This window comes from Antechinus flavipes, chromosome 1, assembly GCF_016432865.1.
Source record: "Antechinus flavipes isolate AdamAnt ecotype Samford, QLD, Australia chromosome 1, AdamAnt_v2, whole genome shotgun sequence".
NCBI lineage: Eukaryota > Metazoa > Chordata > Mammalia > Dasyuromorphia > Dasyuridae > Antechinus > Antechinus flavipes.
The window spans coordinates 352568338-352589410 of record NC_067398.1 but is presented as its reverse complement, the minus strand read 5'-3'; the positions used below and the strand labels follow the sequence as shown (position 1 = coordinate 352589410).

Genomic DNA, 21073 nt, shown 5'->3' with positions numbered 1-21073 from the left:
CTCACCTCTGGTTTCTAACAGAATTGCTGTTCGTATAAATGCAAGCCATAAAACATCTCAGGAAGTTTGGGTCAAAGTTACTACAGAAATTAAAAGCATTATTTTCAGGATATGAAAAATCTTGGCACCAAATAAAAAAGTGTATAATTTCTAATGCAATGAAAAGGCCCAAGTATGCATACACACATGTGCCTAAGGGTGGCAAATATTTCCACCTTACCTGAGCTTCAAGGATGTTCACCTTTTCTTTCAAAGTTTCAATCCTCTTATCTTGTTCTTGTACATCATTTTTTAATCCTTCCATCTAAGAATTAGAAAACACAAATGAGAATTTTTTTTCAAATCTTATCAAACAACAGGGAATATCTATATAACTTAGAGGTCATATGCATTTTACAATTAAATGATTTTCTTAAAAGGGATGATCCTAGGGATTAAAAGACATAGCAAGTGTTTTATATCTATCTATATCTATATATAGACAGGTATATATGTATGTGTAAATGTATGTAATTTTTAATTTTTATTTTGTTTTTATTTAAGAAGACAATAGAAATAGCTTCTAGAAATTTGAACAAAGGCTTGTTTTTTAGAGATTTGGAGTTAGTGAGGCTGACTTTGCACATCATTTTTCAACTAAATTAAGTTCTCTTGGAAAGCATTTGGAATCTTAATGTTTCTCTGCAATTGAAGTTTTTTGTTCAACAAATGAAATTACTAGTAAGTTTCTGTAAGACCAATGCTTAGTACACTGTGTCTATTAGGAGCTTCCTGCTCACTCATAACTGCATGAGAAGGGCATGTTTTATCTTGTCTGGGTTCAAGACAATTTGCCCAAAGAAACTGGAATATAGGCTCCTTGAAGGAGCATTTGTTTTTGTATTATTATCGAGTCAATACATGCACAAAGTAGATCCTTTTTGTTCATTTTGCCCCATCAATTATTTTAGAAATAAGCAGACAGCTTGAACAAACAATTAAGACTGCTCCTCTACTACTTCTCTTTAAGAAATGAATATTAAGGAGTTGTTTGTTTGCTTTAAATCTAAAGCAGGCTAATCACAATCAATGAACTGATCAGTCTTGAAGAGCTGCATGGGCCACATTCTTGGCTGGATGACTCAGTCCTATTAGCTGACGCCATTTCTTTTTCTCCTCATGCCAGAATCACCCTAGTAAACGAATTCCTTCCCCTGCACCTACCTTCTAAGTCATCAAAAGCCTCAGAGGAAATGAAAAGCAGACCTTGCTCCAGCTGGGAATCTCGGATGTATGAGACACGCTGAGGAACAGACTTGATTCTTTTTTAATACCAGCTAAGGGTCTAAAGAACAGTTAAACACTATTTCCAAAGTGTTCCACGTTAAACCCAAGCAAAAGGTCCAGATTGCATTTATCAATGCAGAGGAAATGTCAGTGAGGGGAAAACTTTCATTATTTTTATAGCCCAGGCATGCTATCTGTATTTGTACTTCATCTGGTAAACATTCCATCTCCGAGAGAAGGGACACTTGATTAAACTGACCTCCTGGATCACACTGCGTAGGTTTTGATGCTGAGAATGAATCACAAACTGCAAATAGGAAATTTGCCTCTGGAGAGTGGAAATCTCTGTCTGAAGGTCCTTACAACTGGGGAGGAAAGGGGAAAAAGAAAATGATTTTTGCCAATAGTGATTTTTAGAATTTGTTTGTACTGGTTATTTCTAAATTATTGACATGTTGTCCCCTTGCTAACTGGTTTTCTGCAGGTGCATGATGTCAGGTACTTGCTTCATTTTAAGAAAAGTAGGTGCCTATCTACTGAGGACTGGCTGAACAAACTGTATTGTACTAATGTATTCTTGAGGTTTGGGAGGCCAAAAAGAAGCAAAAAAGTATTTCATTGTGCAAGAACGGGGTTCCATGTGTGGATTTCCCTCCCACAGTATGGATTAATACTTGCTCTGAGAATGTTTACAACCTTAGAGAAGTTCTATGGGGAAGTGAGAAATAAAGGACTAGCTCAGGATCATACAGTCACTAGGTACCAAAGGAAAGATATGAACCCTGCTCTTCCTGACCTTGCCTCCCATATTAATGTAATGGAATACTATTGTGACACAGAGAAACATGAGATCTGCATGAACTGGGGAAGAATAAAGTAAACCAAGCTAGGAAAATAATATTCATGACTACAATAATGTAAAGAAAAACACTATAAGGAAGCTAACTCTATGGAAATGTAATAAACAAGATTAGCCATGTAGAAGAGATGAGAAAATAGAACCCCTTCCTTTACCTGCATAACATGGGACCAAAAGGCCTCAAGATCATCTAGTATCATCCCCTCATATCACAAAAGAGGAAATTGTGTGACTTGATCAGAAATTAAGTGACTTGACCAAGTGCATAAAAGTGGCAAAGGTTTAAAACCAAAAATCGTTCCATTGCACTGTGCTGCTCTTCAGATGGGGGACTATGGATAAGGAATATTGAGTGTTCTGCTAAAACCAATCATTATGTCATTTTTATTTGTTACAAGGGAAGGCTCATTGGATGGAGAGGGAGGAGGGAGGAATAGAATACCTGAAACAGACTGATGTTTAAAAAAGGCATAAAGAAAACTTTAAAATATTAATAAAGTATAAAATAATTAGAATGGGAAAGACTAGGAAGCTGAATTGTTATAAAGAGAAAAAAAGAGAAACAAATGAAATGTAGTTACATTAAAATAGAATAAGCTTATTCTATTTTAATCAATGATCAGATAATTTAGTCAATAGAATAATTAAAGTTGTGAAGAAGGTAGAAGAAAGATATGAAGATAAATGGGAGATATTTATAATTAAGTGAATAAAAATTCAGTTTCTATCTCACACCTATCATACACACATACACATCAGACTGGTAAAGATAACAAAAAAAGGAAATGCCAACTGTTTGGAGAGGCTACGTGAAAACAGACACATTAACATATTATTGATGAAGCTGTAAAATGATCCAGTCATTCTAGAAAACAATTTGGATCCACCATTAAAAAGTCACTAAACTATGCATACCACTGCAATCTATTGATACCCCTTCTAGGCCTATTCCCTAAAGAAATCAAAGAAGGAGGAAAAGGATTCATTTGTATTAAAAGTAAACTGATAGTAATTCTTTATTATGGTGTTAGAGTTCTGGAAACTGAAGGGTGCCCAGAAATTAGGAAATGGTTGAACAAATATGTATGTAAATGTAATAAAATACTATTGTGCTATAAGAAATGATGAAAGGAATGGTTTCAGAGAAAAGTAGAAAGACATATGGAGTAATATAGGGCAAAGAAAGCAGAACTAGATTAATTTATGAAATGAAAGATTATAAAGAAATAAAATATTGAAAGACTAATTAAAAAAAAAAAAACCTGATCAATGCAGTAACCAGTCATGACCAAAGATGAATCATGTTACTCACCTTCTAACAGAGGCAATAGACTCAAAATGAAGGAGATATATGTGTATGTCCATATATAGATGCATATATTGTTTTGCTTGACTAGGTTGACTATGCACATTTGATTAAAAAAAGATTTTTTGGTTTTTTTTTTCCCTCCTCCAAACAGAATGAAGAGATGAGAAAGTAAATTTTTGTACATTAAAATTTATTTATATTATAGTTGATTACATACATGTATACATATGCACAAACATATTCTTTATTATTTCCACAAATGAGGAAACTCTATCAATGCAGGTCAATACCTTCTCAGCAATATGTAGTCTTAAAGACTTACTTTGAATCCTGACAGTTATGTGAGGTGACCTGGGGACTTTAATCCAGATCTTGCTGGTTATAAGGCCAGGTCTCTAACAACAATACTACACTACCCACACTTAGCATCGAGGATACAAGAAAAAGCAAAAATTATCTTAGCTTACATTCTATTAGAGAAGACAAATAGGCACATTAGTAGGTATCAAAGATAGCAAAGCAAATTAAAGCCGCATGGACAGTGCTGTGACCAATATGACCTGTACATTTTCCAAATGAAAAAACAACAACAACAGAAATTGTTTATGCACTAGAAGTCTGACTCAAATGCCCTTAAAAACTCCCTCAAGCCACTTCTGGAAAGAATCCAGAACTTTGTATATATATTTATAAAATGTAAAAAGTTTATGTTAGTAATAAATAGCCAAAAACCAATATATGAAATGTTTTCCCTTCTGTCCCACAAAGACAGAGCAAATACTGGAAAACTGGAAGGTGGGGAGTGATTTAGAGAAAAGCTGCATATAAGAAAATTACAAGGTTCAGATTGCCATCTTTAGTAGGGACTGGAAGTCCTTTGGCAGATTTTGCCATAGAAAAATAAAAGAGAAGCCTTCCCTCAACTAGGGATGACCAACCTTATCAATTTGTCAGTAATAACAATCACTCATTTATAAAAATTCCACATCATATCATAATTCTAAATTATAGTAAGATAATCATTTGGGGATCTTAAAGTTAGAGAAAGCCCTCTAGCTTACTGGGTAAATACCTGGAGGTGACTTTCTGAGAGAATATATGTAAAAGTCACATAAGGGTAAGTAGCTATGAATGATTAAAACTTGTATCTTTTGAGGGAACTCTGAAACTGATGATGGCACAGATTCATCTGTACAAGTTATATAGGTTATGTATAAGTATAGGTATGTATAATTTATATATAGGTTATATAGGAAGGAAAATTCTGCACAATCAAAATAGTAAAAAAAAAAAATAGGAAAGAGAGGAAAGTACTAAGATTAAAGAAATGGAAAAAGAAAAAGCTACATGAGGTGGGATCCAGTGACCCCAAGTCATATGTCACAGGTTAATACACAGTATACATAATACACTATGGGACATGTTTTGCTTCCCCTTGGTACCTCTTTACACATTTCTCCCAAAACAGGGACCTGACCTTGATTTTAACAGAAATTTCTTTTCCTGAATCTGCATATATTCTCTAGAGCAACAAACAAACTGATATTTCTGCTAAGTTATTGAAAAACCTCCTTACAACTAGCAAAATTTAGTTAGTCAATTTCTCCTGATGCAATAACATCTAGTCCTAAAAATGGCCCTAGGATCATAGGATCCTATATTAGAACTGATGTTTTCTTAAAAGATATTAGAAATTTATACAAACATGAAATTAAGAAATGCCATACTGAATATGACTACATCTACGTTTAGAAATGGCAAAATGGGAGGGGGGAGGGTTCTAGGAAGATAGCAGAGTAGGTCAGTAGATTTCAAGCTCTTTAGATTTCCCCCACAAACAGAACAAATTTATATCCCAGGATGAACATAAACTGATAAAAAATCAAGAAGACTTAGAGCAAAATAGGGGTCCTCCTGGTATAACCACAGAAGACCTGAAGAAAGACCCCAGGTCGGAGATTATCCAATATGAAGTATGAACAACTCCAGGCTAGCTCTGCAGAAATGCCAAGTGGGGAGTCCTGGGGCTAGCTGGGTTTGACTGGAGCATCAGCAGAAGGCACATAAACTTTTACTTCATGGACTCCATGGGGAAAAGTTAATAAAGTAGCAAAGGAGATACAGAATTTTAAAAATAAAAATAAATAACTCTGAAAATTAGAATTGAGCAAGGGGAAACCAGAGAAGCTATAAGAGACCAAGAAATAACAAAACACAGTATAAAGAATGAAAAAATAGAATAGAATGTGAAATATAAGAAAACAACAGATTTGGAAAACAGATCAAGAAGAGAAAATATAAGAATAATTGGACTACCTGAAAGCTGTGCCCAAAAAGAGAAACTTGACACAATAATACAAGAAAATTGTCCTGGAGTAATAGAATATGTACAAAAAGTAGAAATAGAAAAAAAAATCTACCTATCACCACCTCAAAGAGATCCTCTGTAGAAAATACACAAGAATATTATTGTCCAGTTCAAAGAAAAAATCTTACAAGAAATAAGAAAAAAAAATGCAAATACACTGGAGGTACATACAACTAGAATTGTACAGGATTTATCAGCAGCCACAATAAAAGGTTTTGGGTCCTGTAACTGAAAGAACTAGGCCTGTGGCCAAAAACATATCCAACAAAATTATCTCTAATATTGAATAAAAAATGAAATTTCAACAAACTTGCAGAATCAACCAACAAAAGTTTCAACAAACTTTTCAGGATCTTCAACCAAACTCAAACTTAATAGAAAATTTAACATATAAGAATTAATATCAAAGATCAATTTCAAGGAACTTAAAATGAACAAACTGTTTATGTTTTTTTACATGGAAATGTTTAATATATGTTTAAGTTTAACATTAGTAATTGGGTAGGTCAAAAAATGATTGGGGCAGAGTTATGGTAAAAAATAGTAATTATGTTATACAAATGAGGTGCAGAGGATGAATAGACACAGAGGCATTCGAGGGGACAGGAAGACTCATGGTTCTACAAACCTAGTTCATATTGGGAATGGGTTAAATAGGTAACATTACATATATGCCATGAAGGATATAGCACCTTTCAAAAATCTATAAAGAAATAAGGAGTGAGGGATGGGTGGAAGGAGAAACAAAGAGTGGGGGAAGAAGACAAGGGAGGGATCCATGGGTGAAGGGAAGTTAAATAAGAGCCAAGGCTTATTAAGGAACAGAATTAAAGCAAAGAGTTAGCAGGGATAGGAAAGATATGTGTGTATGTATTTATCTATATATGTATATATATAAATTTATCCTTGTTTAACTACAGCCTGCTTAGGAGAGGAAAGAGGATGAAAGGGGGGAAAAGAATAAAGTAAAAAAGTGCCCAGCAGAGAACAAAAGAAGAACCTACAAGGAAGTAAAGAAAAGATAAATATAATTTCTTGTACTATTATATATCCTTTCTTGAATTGGTAATTTATTATTATATATTTTGAATATTCCCTGATGGTCTGCTGGGCACATGGCAATATTCTGATTTGTCTTGTTTTGTTTTCCTTTTCTGTTATTATTTTTTTATTCTGTGTTTAATTTTTAAAAAGAAAATATGAATAAAAAAAGGAAATGATAAAATGTACCTAAGCAATTAGAAAGTTATTTTGCCCATATCATTTTGGAAAGTAGTGTTTCCAACTTTATTCAGATATGCAGTTTCAAAATAGTTATGACTATTATTGATACCTGCATTTTGTAGAAATAGCTCGAAACATGAAGTATTTGACCACTATAATGCATCCCATAAAACGTCCTTAAAGCTACTTAAGATTTAGTTATAACTACTATGAACAGCTTCATTGATTTTTAGAAAAACCAAACAGTATAAGCTCTGTTCAAAAACTATCAAAATACTGAATCTATTGGTAAAATTAAACTTAAGCATAATCCACTTCCATCCTAACCCCAGCAGCCATCACTCAGGGAAGAAGCCTTATGGAGAAAGAGGGTCACCACCACACCAACTGCCACCAATGGGACATCAAGCCAACCTGAAACATCCAGGTGTCCTCAAAGATAAACAGAAGATAGCATCCGCCATCTGAGTCAAACTACCACAATCCCTCAAATCCCAGAGGAATCAGCTTGGACGTCAAATCCCTGGGAATAGCAGCCTTCTCTTCTATCATCCCCCCAGCTATAAGTCCTACTTCCAATTAAGGTTTCATGGCTATTATCAAGGAAAACATCCACTGTAGAGAAAGAGGCTTGCCATCTTCACTAACATCAATTACTAATTGATGGTCATCTTCCACTTACAGAGAATGTAAGCTAAAGAGAACTAAGAATTTCCAGACCACCAATCCTCATTTCACCTGGCTTTCAAAGTTATTGTCCAGTGGAACAATCCTTCTGGAGATGCAATCTGGCAACTAAATATCTCTGTGGGTGCTGAAGTTTATGTCTCCTCAAGTTAATGAAGACCTCCAAAAAAGTTCTTACCATAGTCCTTGGTACCACCAATTTTAATAGAAAAATGCAATAATAACTAGATTTCCTTTACAACATTCTATCTATCCTTCCTATCTCTTCCAGACTTCCTTCTAAATCGTTCCTCCTCTCTAATCTTTGTCATCTCCCTATCTACCAGTTCTTTTCATACTACCTTCAAACATGCCCAAGTTTCCCTCATCTTAAAAATAATTAGAAAAATCTATCATCCCATCAAGCATCAGCCTAGTTTCCTTTCTTTCTTAACCAACTTCAAAAAAAAAGCCTCTCTCAATTCCTACCTCCATTTCCTCTCCTATCTCCTATACAATGCTCAACATTCAAATAAAACTGTTCCCTCAAAAGAGTGACCTCTTACTGCCAAGTGTGCATCTTTTCTTAGTTTCTTTCCTTTCGTATCTATTTGCTGCGTTTGCATTGTTGATAACCCATCTTATCCTGGACACTTTTACTTCTCTCATCTATCAAGCTGGCAGCTTCTTCTCAATCCATTTTGCTGGCTTATCATCCATATCAATCCCCCCAATGTGGGTGATCCCCAATACTCTATCCTTAGCCCTCTTCTCTCTCTACTCTTTCTTGCTGACCTCATTAATTCTCCTAAGTTCAATTAGCATCTCTAAGCATATGAGTCTGGTTTAAATATCCAACTCTAAGTTCTCACCTGATTCTCAAGCCCACATCGTCAATTATCTTTTAGATATTTTAAACTTAATGTATCAGAGTCATCTCAAATGAAATATATTCAAAACTTAATTCACTATCATTCACCCCAAACCTTCTGTTCTTCACTAAATGCTCATCTCTTGAAAATAATGCCTTATGCCCATTTACCATGGAATATGATAGTTTTAAGCAAGTAATTTAAGAGAATGATTTGCAAACCTCTTGGCATTTTTAGAGTTCACTCTGAGCTGCTCCAACTTGATTTGCAAAGACGCTTTTCTTTCTAGCAGTAATTTCTTTTCCTAAGGAAAGAAGAAGATGCATTTTGAGATATATCTTTTCATTGCTTACAAATTGAACTTCTTGTTTATGTCAACAATGACAGTAATAAAGATATATAGCTCTTTAAAATTACATCATGATAAGGACACTTATCAAAGAAATTGGCAGGATAACAAATGGAAAACAGAACAGATTTGTCTATAATGATTTTTTTTTTCATCATCAATGACAGTGGAACCATCCCCTTTGGACTCTGCCCCTTAGTCTTTGATGTGTTGCTGTAAGAGGAAGTTAAAATGGGACATAAGACAACAAAGTCAGGATCAGCAGTCAGACCAGACCAGGAAATCCATGTTGGAGACAACATAATTTTGAAAACATTAGAAGATTTTACAACATTTCTCAGGGAACAGAAGATTCCAAAAGAATGGGAGTGGGAAATCCATAGATTATGTTCAAAGGCTAACCAAGGAAACATCATAAGTATTAAACTGTCTACTTTTTAAAATCTTTATAAAATCTTTACAAGAACAAGCTATACATACCAAGGGTATCCTTTATGAAAATATGATAAAGGAACAGACAGGCTTCTAAGTGATTTTCCACATCTGGCCACAATTTTATAGCCATATAACTAACTAAAACATTTAGATTATACAAGATCTTTCTACTTTAATATTTATTTATTGTTAAAAAAAAAAAAAGGATTCAATTTGGTAGAAGAAAACATGGCCTTAAAAGTTCCTCTGTAAAAAAGGAATCTCATTCATGCATTAAGCTCTGTCTCACACACACATATACAAATGTATGGAGAAGGAAAAGAGCTAGAATATGAAGAGAAATAACAAAGAACAAAAAAATTAAAGGGTGAATAGCATACTTCTAGACCTTAAGATATATTATAAAGTGTTAAATGTAAAAAAAAAAGCATTTGGAATATTGGATAAAAATAGAAAAGTAGATGAATGAAACAAGACTGATAAGAATCAGAAATGTCTGAACCTAGGATTCTATAAAACTAAAAATATAATTTCCTAATCTCATAAAAATTGTTAAATAAAACTGAAACACAGTCTGTCAGTCTGGAACATAGTCTGTCAGAAATTAGGCTTACACTAACAATTTAAATCATACTCTACAATAAATTCAAAATAGCTATCTAAATATTAAAGATCTCAGCATAAAAAAAGCAAAGTCAATGATATACCTTTCACAGCCATTCATTCAGGATAAATTCATAACCAAAAAGTAGAGACAATTATAGAATATAAAATACTCACAAAATGAAAAGCTTTTACACAAATAAAATTATACATTTAGGACAAAACATCTAAGGAAGTAGTCAACTGAGGAAAAGCCTTTATAACACATAATTCTGATAAAGATTCCTATTGAAGATAGATAGATAAGAAGGTCGGTAGATAGATACACACATATACAACCAACAGAAAATACATAATGGAAATATATGTATAATGGAAAGCCATTCTTCAATAGAAAACGGGGCAAAAAATACAGTGTGCAAACTATTAACAATCATATGAATGAAAGTACAAATTAGTAATAGAAGAAATGCCAATCAAAACAAACTTCAAGCTTCACCCCATTTTCAAATTGGCAAAGATAACAACAGAAAGAAATAGTCAATATTAAAGGATTTGTGGAAAGTCAAGTACATTAAGGAATTCTGGCTGTAAATTGGTTCAATCATTCTGGATTTCAAATATAATCTCTTTAAAGGCAGGCTTTATCCTTTTTGCTTGTATTTTTATTCTGAGTGCTTAGCATAGTACCTGGCATACAGTAAACATTTAATAAATGCTTGTTGACTGATTGAATGCCTGAATGACATTTCCTGAAAGATAAAAAAAAAAAATTTAAATCTTATATAGGAGAAAATGTACACAGAATATCAGAAAGAAGAAAAAGTACTATAGCTTACATATTAAGCTGTTACATGATCTAAAGAAACCAAATGACAGCCTTTTGTGAAAAACAAAAAGAAAAAGAAAAAACTCAACAGACCAAAAACTGAATGCATCCTTGTTAAGTTTTGATGTTAATATTTATTACTGAATATCAGGCTACAGAATCACTTCATCTTGGTGTCTAGTGAAAAGTAAATGGAGACAAAGTAAAACACAGGGAGGTAATAGCATTGGTATAAGCAGAGCCATGGGTAGCACAAGAGGAAAAGTAGTTTTTAACTCACAGTAATCTAAGTGATATCTTTTTGGGGACAAATGGTAAGATAAGCTGTTTAAAGTGAACTTGTTATATAGTTTTTTCATCCTGGGCAGTTTGCTAAGTGTGAGGTGAAACTTTATTAGTGATTTAAAACATTCTCTCATATAATTCTTACTAATTTGCAATTATTCTTTTGAGAGCTGTCTGTTCATAATCTTTGGTCATTTATCTACTAGGGAATGCCAATTAGATAGCTAGCTAGCTAGCTAGTTAGCTATGAAATCTATATGTGTGCACACAAATATATATAATTACACGACTGGCCTGTATATTCACATATAACTTATAATCTTCTTTTATGAACATTGAGCTGGGCCCAGAATTACACAAGAAGAAGAAAGTAGAGCTAGATTATATCTGGGAAGCTGTGTAGTGCTTTTAATGATCCCAAGCTGTTCCTTAACCTCAAAACCAATCTTTTAAAACACTAATGTTCTCCCAATGTAGCTATATGGAACTTTTCCAAGTTTCTTTATAGTGCTAGACCTACCACTGTCTATATAAAATATTCTCATCAAGCATTATAGATTGAGAGCTTGAAGGGACTTCAGAGGCTAATAAACACACATAAACATGCACACAGACAGAGACAGAAAAAGCAGTAGAGTGGAACAGAGAGCTGGTCTGAAGGTCAAAAAACCTGTGTTCAAATCTTGGCTTTTACATACCCTGGCTATATAGACTCTGGATATACAACTCTCAGTGTTGTAAGCAACTCCCTAAGATGAAGAAGTGCTCAACAGCATAAGTAGTGCAAGGTTCCTTAGGGAGAAGTTTTCTGAGCTAACAGAATCATAGAACTAATCCCAATTCAAATGTATGTGTCTATGAACATGACCAAGTATCTAAAGTATCTGTAATCCACAATTTTCATTCAAAAACATTTACAATTTGCCTGGAAAATTCAATACTGTATTTAAAGCATAATGGAAATAGATGTGTATATTTATATGCATATATACTCACACATATATTTAGTGTAATTGTGCATACATGCATGTATATATCAGATATGTGATCATATTACATATAACATACTAACACAGCATATACAATGTATACCTATAAAATAGCATATTATTTATATACACATTATTATATATTAATATATTATATATAAACATGCAATAATGTATATATGTAATAATATATGGATTTTAATATGTACATGTCTAATATTTACATAATCTATATCCAATAAGGTCCTGAAATCAATTGGGAAGAATATTCATGCTAAAGAAAAGTTAATTTCTATCATTATATATATATATATATATATATATATAAAACATTGTATATACATGCATGTATATGTATGCAAACATGCTCATGCACATGTATATATTATTTATATTATACTATATGCATGTTATGGGTTAATATATACTCTATTGACATATAGTAATATGCACACATAATAAATTACATATATTTTGTGTGCACATATATTCCAGATGTATATAGTGTATATAAGAAATAATATACATACATACTATATACACTATATACATATATATGAGTTTTGTTGTTTAATTATTCAGTAATGTCTGATTCTTCGTGTATTCATTTAGGGTTTTCTTGGTAGAAATACTAGAGTGGTTTGCCATTTGTTTCTCCAGTTCATTTTACAAACGAAGAAACTGAGGCAAAAAGGGTTAAGTGACTTGCCCTGGGTCACACTGTTAGTAAGTATCGGAAGCTGGATTTAAACTCAGGAAGATGAGTTCATGATTCCAGGCCTGGTGCTTCATCCACTATGGCCTTAGCTAATCACATATTGATATCTGTGTTTATATGTATTATATATTTTACAGATATACATTCACACTAAAATTTAAACCATAAATAAATTTGATAAATTGTTTAAATTATAATTATATATATTTAAATTACATATAGTATGTATATATGTATGTGTACACACATATTTTAATGTCATGGAAATTAATTTTTCTTTGGACGTAAATTCTTCCCAATTAACTTCAGCATCCTACTAAGTCAGCTTTCAGTTACTAAGAACTTCTTCACCATAATAAGAAGTCCAATGTCTAGCAGTGATCTTGACTATACTTGGACTTGTCTCATTTTTTAATGTAGTAAATAGCAAGCCCCAGAGTATAGTGTATTCTCCAGTAAGTTCTCTCTCTTTTTTTTACACAAAACTCCTCTTGAAAATCAAAGGTAACCCATAGCACCACCCTGTGGGCAGGCTAAGATAAGGGAGATTTCAGCTATTTTCCTAGTTCCACCATCTCTTACCTTTATCTTCATCCACATTCTGGCTCTCCTCTAATATTTCTTAGGCATCAAAGGGACTGTAGAAAAGCATAGGAGACAAAGAAGGGGCTTTGGGATCAGGAGCCTCTGACATTTGCTGGCTGGGTGACCATGAAAAGTCAATCAACTTCTCAGTGCCTCAAGGAAATATGGTGCATCTCCTCTACTCAGGGCTGATAGAGCGACATTGATAATGATTCTGGAGAGATGGGCTGAACACCTACATAGTGTTCTCAATAGATGATTATCAATCAGTGCTGAAGCTACTGATGTGTATATTGTGTATATGTGTACTATATGCATGCTATGGGTTAATGTGACTATATTGATATATAGTAATATATTATATAGTTATTATGTAACTACATATAGTTAATTTACACTATATTGATATAGCATAATATAGTCAACCTCAGATTGAAGTCAACCCCTTTCTAGACAAATTTCCAAGTAAAGAAGAGATTTTGAATGCCATTAGGCAAAACACCTGGTGCTGATTCTATTCTACTTGAGATTTCTAATATGGGGGTTTCATTGTTCATACAAAAGGTGATTGAAATTTTCCAGGTTAAATAGCAAGAGGAAGTTATTTCTCAGATACTCAAACATACCTCCACTGTCCATCTCTATAAATTAAAGGAAATAGCCTGTCCTATGACAATCACAATGGGGGAGTCTCTCAGTTATTGCTGCCAAAATTCTTGCCAGATTCCTTCTTAATGGTCTGTCTGATCCTTCACCTGGAAGATGATCACCTACCTGAGAATCAATGTGGTTTCAGAATTGGCCGAGGAATGGTCAATATGGTTTTTGCTGCCCAACAATTCCATAAAAAATGCTGTCAGTCATGATGGTTTATGGAAAATTATATCAAAATTTGGTTGCTCAGAGAAGTTCATCGGTATTATACATCAATCTCATACTGTCATGCATGCCTAGGTTCTGGAAAACAGATGATGGTCTTGTACTTTTCCAGGCACAAATGGAGTAACACAAAACTATGTGCTTGCTCCGTCGCATTTTATCTTGAAGTTTTCAGTTATGTTGTCAAATGCCTTCAATGAGGATGAATATGGTATATCAAGTTCAACTACCAGACTGATGATAAATTCTTCAACTTGCAAAAGCTACAAGCTAACACTAAAGTGGAGGGAGTATTGGAGTGTGATTTTTGTTGCAGATGATTGTGCACTCAATGCACCCTCTGAATCTGAGATGCAATAAAATATGGATTAATTCTCTGCTGCTTGTGCTAATTTTGGCCTACCAATACCAATGAAACACATATGCCAGTCAGCACCACGCCATCCACACACACAACCATTCATTACAGCAAATGGAGAAGTTTTGAATACTGCGAATAAGTTCACTTCTCTTTGGCATCCTTTCTAGGAATATACGCATTGATAATGAGGTTGATGCACATATTGCCAGAGGTAGCTCAGAGTTTGGGAGGCTCCAAAGGAAAGTGTGAAGAGAAGAGGTATTGGACTGACTACAAACTGAAAGTCCACAGAGCCATTGTGCTGACCTCATTGCTGTATGCCTGTGAAATCCAGATGTATACTAGCACCATGCCAGGAAATTGAATTTTTTCCATTTAAATTGTCTTAGGAAGATTCTAAAAATCACCTGGCAGGATAAAATACCAGATACTGAGGTTCTTTCCTGAACTAGACAAACAGTCAAATCATCACAGAGAGCACAGTTCCAATGGGTTGGCCACATTATTTGCATACAAAACGTAAACGTGCCTAAAAGGATATTTTACAGAGAACTCACACAAGGCAAACATTCACAACATTGTCAGAAAAAGTCACTTTCAATTTCTTAACTTAAGAATTGATTGCATGACATGGGAGACACTGGCACAGGACCACCCAGCATAAGATGCCCTCATCAGAGAAGGTGCTGTGCTTTGTAAGCAAAGCCGAATTGAAGTAGCTCAAAAGAAACACATCAAAAGTTGCACAAATTTAGAGAATCCACCTAAATATTCACAGGGACTATTTGTGTCTAACCTGTTGGCTGAGCATCTGATCAGCTACCGTCAGATACAATGTAACTCGACTCTAACATCATGATGTCATTTTGGTCCTCTTTAAGAATAAAGGACAATATCCAAGCAAGCAACCACAATCCCCAGGAAATTCTCTAAGACAAAGATAATGTGTTGCCTTACATATGCTTTCTGCCTATATTCTTCTGAAGGAGCTCCCTAAACTGAAGAAATGCTAACTCCAGTCCAAAAAAAGGTAAGATGGAGTTGGCCATATAATTTAATTATTAAAATGGTAAAAATTAGAATATTTTCATTATTTTTGATAAAGTCTTTTACACTCTATCTGAGAAGCACAGCAGAAAGTCAGGAGACCAGGGCTTTCGTTACCCAGTAACTTGGAGAAAATCATTTCTGCAACTTTGAGAAAAAGAATTTCTCTTCTCTGTACCCCAATTTCCTCTTCTTTAAAATGAAGATGAGTTCTAGGCTTCTTTCTGGCTCTAAAATGTAAAAAAAGTCAAATATGTCAGCTTATGTATAGCTGACACCAGAAAACTAATGATAAAACATTAGAGAAATGCACTAATTGCAAAAAGAACATATGTCCATATTAAATCTCTTTTTTGGACTTTTTGCTTGCTTATCACTGTATTAGCAGAATTTATTCTCACTGCATTGTTGATTAAAGTAGGACAGATGGTGATGCTTTTAAGTAATATGTTCATTACCAAACGTCATACTACTAATACTGCTATTTACCATAGCAGAAATTTATTCAAATAAATAGAAAATGAATCATCCTCCAGGGGGAGCCTATCCCCCAGCTATAGTATTGTGAAAAAGTAGTCTGTGCCTAGTGTGACTGGGCCCTGGGATTTCTACTCACCCAGACCCTAAAGCATATGGAGCTTCTTCTACCACCCAGAGTGTTCAATGAAGAATAAAACAGACACAGATTTTATACTTAGAAAATTAGGCCTGTGAAGCAAAAGCTCTGATAAGTCTCTCCAACATGAAAGGTTTCAAATATGGCCACAATGATGGATTGAATAGGTTGCTGTTCACAAATAGCCTTGCTAATACATTCTATAAATCTATCACCCAGAAGGCTTTTTTATATGGATCATAGATCTAGAGCTAGATGGGCTTCAGAGACCTCCAGTTAAACCCCTCACTTTCTAGATCAGGAAATAGGCTCAAGGAGATCAGGGTCACATAAGTAATAGCTTTCAGAAGTGGGATCTGAACCAAGGCCTCTTTCTCACAGTTGTAGAATAATGAATTCTTTGATCACAGCAACTCTCAAAGAACATCTATCAAGTTGCAGAGACGCTATGATCTCCCTCAAAAAAGAGAGTACTCAACACAGATACCATTAGAGTTACCTGAAGAATCATTTCTAAATTTGCTAAAAAGCACATGAATAAAATATATATGATATATAGCATTATATATAATGTAATATGTAATAAGAAGACATACAATAGTTTAATATACAATGTACTTTACACATATAACATGTATTATATATAATAAAAAGATAATACATATCAAAAAATTTTACAGCAAATTTTTCTGATAAAAGTCTCATTTCTCAAATATGGAAGGAACTAAGTCAAATTTATAAAAAAAAAAAAATAAGGGCCAGTCCCCAAAATATAAATGGTCAAAAAATATGAACAGGCAGCTTTCAGAAAAATAAATCAAAGCTTTCTACAGTCATATAAAAATACTTTAAGTCACTATTGGTTAGAGAAAGATAAATTAAAACAACTTTCCAGTACTACCTCATACCTATCAGAAATGACAAATGCTTTAGGGGATGAGGGAAAATAAGTACTTTAATTAACTGCTGGCAAAGTAGTGAACTGGTTTAACCATTCTGAAGAGCAATTTGAAACTATGCCCAAAGGGTTATCAAACTGTGCATACTCCTTTGATCCAGTAATACCTCTACTAGCTCTGTATTCCAAAGAGATCAAAGAAAAAGACTTGCATGTACAAAAATATTTAAAGTAGCTCTTTTCTGTGGTGCAAAGAATTGGAAATTGAGAAAATGTCCATCAAGTGGGGAATGGCTAAAAAAGTTCTGGTATATGACTATGAAATACTATTGTGCTCTAAGAAATGACAAAATTTCAAAAAATTTATGGCAAGATCTATATGAACTGGTGCAGCTGAAATTAAAAGAAATGGGAGATCATTATACATAGTAATACCAATGAGGATCCGCTATGAAAGACATCTACTCTGATGATACAGTGGTTCAAGACAATTCCAATAAACTCATGATGAAAAACAAATGCTATCTATTCCCAGAGAAAGAACTGCCCCGAATACAAATTGAAGTACAATTTTCTCACTTTCTTTTCTTTTTTTTCCCAATATGGCTAATATGAAGATAAATTTTGTATGAGATACATTGTTTGTTTGCTTTTTTCAATAAGTGAGGGAGGGATGGGAAGGAGGGAGAGAATCTAATTCAAAATTTAAAAAGAAAACAATGCTAAAAATAATAAAAAAAATAAAACTACTTGAAGTAATGAGAACTCCAAGTGAGAAAAATTTTTGGATTATTTTTTAGGTGGAAATTAGTTAATTAAATCCTTCTATTAGTCAGTCCTAATCCCACACCAAAAATATCTTCCATAAATTAAGGCAAAACATTCTCCATACCATGTTAGTTTGAAGCTGGATTCAGCTAGATGGCTTGGAATAGAGTGCTGAACTTGAAATCAAGATGACCTAAGTCCAAACCTGGTTTTAGGCACTTTCCAGCTGTGTAACTCTGAGCAAGTTATTTAAACCTCTATCTGACCCAGTTTCCTCATCTATAAAATGGGGATAATGAAAGCATCTATCTCTCAGAGCTGTTACAAGGACCAAGTTAAGCATTCTACAATCTTAAGGTAAATATAAACCTAATTTAATAATAATAAATAAATACTTAATATATAGCTAATTTAAATATACATTCTAGTTATTACTATTTTATATAATGTCAAGATTAAATATTCAAATGATACAAATTGTTAAGCTAAATACTATAGCTGCCAACAAAGACAGAAAATTCAAAAAATGCATAATTATTATTGGTAAAGAAAGCTAGGAAGTGAATAGGATAAACCTACTTGAAACTCCATAATTTCAGAGTTACATAGCAAGAACATAACTGGCTCATCTCAGAATATAGAGATGGCTGAAGATATCATTATTGTTGGAATCTGATGCAATCAGCACATCATCAATATAAAACAGAACTTCAGCATTTATAAAAACTATTTCTTTAATATGGTTCCAGTATTAAAGGGGCACAATGAATTGAGAGCCATGTTTGGAGTCAAAAAAACCTCATCTTTCTGAGTTCTAATCTGGCCACAGACATTTAATAAATGTGTAACTCTGGGCAAGTTTTGAATGCCTAACCCTATTTGTATCAGTTTCCTCACCCATAAAATGACCTGGAGAAGGAAATGGCAAACGAATCCACTATCTTTTCCAAGAAAACCAAATGGAGTCACCAAATCTGACAAGAAATAATTGAAAATACTCAATCTCTGATGACAGTGACAAACAACTTTGGTGATCATACTATCACCCAATTTGTTATCTGATATGACCTTTATGAACAGAATAATTAAATGGAGTTATTCCTGATGTTTTATCTTTCAAGGAATAACATATGATTTTGATGTATAGATGGAAGAAACCTTGTTATTAAAGTATCTAAAGTGTTATTTTTGCTCATCTGGATCAAATGTTTCTTCATAATCAACAAATAGTTTCTTTGCATAATGGGTTGTATTTTCTACATCTTTCAGTGAATTATTATACATAGATAACAAAGAAGTTGAAATTATTAAAATTAAATAATGTTTCAGTGGAGTTTAATAGGAAAAAGTGAACCAAAATAAGTTCTCTCAAATAAATCCCACAAACATCAAGAAAGATATTACCAGGTCAAATACAAGGCCAAGTTGTGCTTTTATTCTTATCTACCTCATATAAAGACTCATTTTCTACAATGCAAAATTTGTTTCACAGATAAATATTGCTTTGTTCAAGAATCAATTCTAAAATGTTCATAAGAACTCTTCAATGTTCTCAGCATCTCCTCTGAGAAAACAAGACAACAGCATCTCACTTAAGAAATGAATGTGTCCCTAAAAATCTGTATTAGTCAAGCATGTGTAAATCTCAAAGGAAAGATTTAATAAGCAAGCTCACTATTCAAAATAATTCTCCAATAAAGCCTTTGTAAAGCAAAGAACTTTTTAGTAATATCAATAGTTTTCCCCCAGATTATCTGTTGTAAATCTTTAGATTTCCATCATACCATCATTGTGGCTTTTGTTAAAAGGTGTCTTCTAATATATAAACATTCTTCTTCTTAAGACTCTTTTCTTTATTTTTCTAATAATATAAATTTATATTTATTCATAGTCTCTCATTCCCCTTTGACCAATTAAAATCTGAAGCCATTAACCAAAAAAAAACAAAACAAAACAAAAAAAAAAAACCCATTGGCCTAATTGTTATCAAGTCATGCCTCCATTTAGTGTTTATTTAGCAAAGATACTAGAAAGGTTTTCCATTTCCTTTTCCAGCTCATTTTACAGATAAAAAAACTGAGGCAAATAGAGTTAAGTGACTTCCCCAGTAAAGTCACTAATAAGTGTTTGGGGTCAGATTTAAATTTAGGAAAAGCTGTCTTCCTGACTCCAAACCTATATTTTATCCACTGCACCACCTTGCTATTTCTAGTTGAGAACCATGTTGAAGTCCACCAAGCAGTGACAATAGAAAATTCCGATGTGAGTAGTATACATAAAAACAGGAGGGAGGACTAGAGTCCAGATGGTTCTTTTTGTTCTTGTGTTAATGTCTCCATTCTCTGAACTCTATCCTTGAGTCTATCAACCAGATTAGGAAAGTTATATTTTATCATCCCCTGTGAAAATCTTGCTCACCCAACTTAATTGTGAATTTACTATGCATAGAGAGTATGTTTCCTTCTTCTTGGGGATCCCCTTCAGCACCTAACATTGTGCTGGGTATAAGCCCAGACACTAAATAAATACTTAGTGATGTATATATTTTGATCAAAGAGAAACACAAGATCTGTTAGGAAGGCATATCACATTTTTGAGATGATGAGGAGGAGGAGGAGGAGGAGGAAAAAAAGGAAGAGGAGGAGGAGGAGGAGAAGGAAAAGGAGGAGGAGGAGAAGGAGGAGGAGAATTAGAATTTGCAAAGCACTTTACAAAAACAGTCTCATATTATTGTCACAACAACCTTGAGAGATCATTAACCCTATTTTATACATGAGGAAAATAAGGCAGATAGAAATAAAGTGACTTGCCCAGGATCACACATGTGGGACATGTCTAAGGATAGATTAGAATTCAGTTCTTCCTAATTTCAGTTCTATTATTCCACCTACTTGCCTTGATCAAGATAGGGGATAAAGAGGGACAACTAGATGGTACAGTGGAATGGATGGATGGCACTAGCCCTGAAGTCAAAAGGACCTAAGTTCAAAGCTAGCCTCAGACACTTAACCCTTCTTAGCTGTGTGACCCTGGGCAAATCACTTAATCCTAATTACCTCAGGAAAAAAAAATAAGGAATAAAGAGAGTTTAACTTTTTTATGTGTACTGGAGTGTTCTGAGTCTTTGGAAATTTTCTTCCATTGATG

General features: G+C 33.7%; 1 protein-coding gene across 4 annotated transcripts in view; it reads right to left on the bottom strand.

Annotated features, from left to right (window-relative positions):
- CCDC68 (coiled-coil domain containing 68) overlaps positions 1-21073 on the bottom strand; it is a 79715-nt gene that overhangs the window by 17132 nt on the left and 41510 nt on the right. For 3 of the 4 annotated variants that reach the window (XM_051969600.1, XM_051969599.1, XM_051969601.1), the window contains exons 7-9: positions 8786-8868; positions 1526-1631; positions 221-304 (exon numbers count right to left, since the gene is read on the bottom strand). In XM_051969600.1, the coding sequence (XP_051825560.1) occupies positions 221-304; positions 1526-1631; positions 8786-8868 (273 nt within the window). Of the gene's footprint in view, positions 1-220; positions 1632-8785; positions 8869-21073 lie in introns of those variants that run through there. The other variant, XM_051969602.1, reaches the window with a different exon arrangement.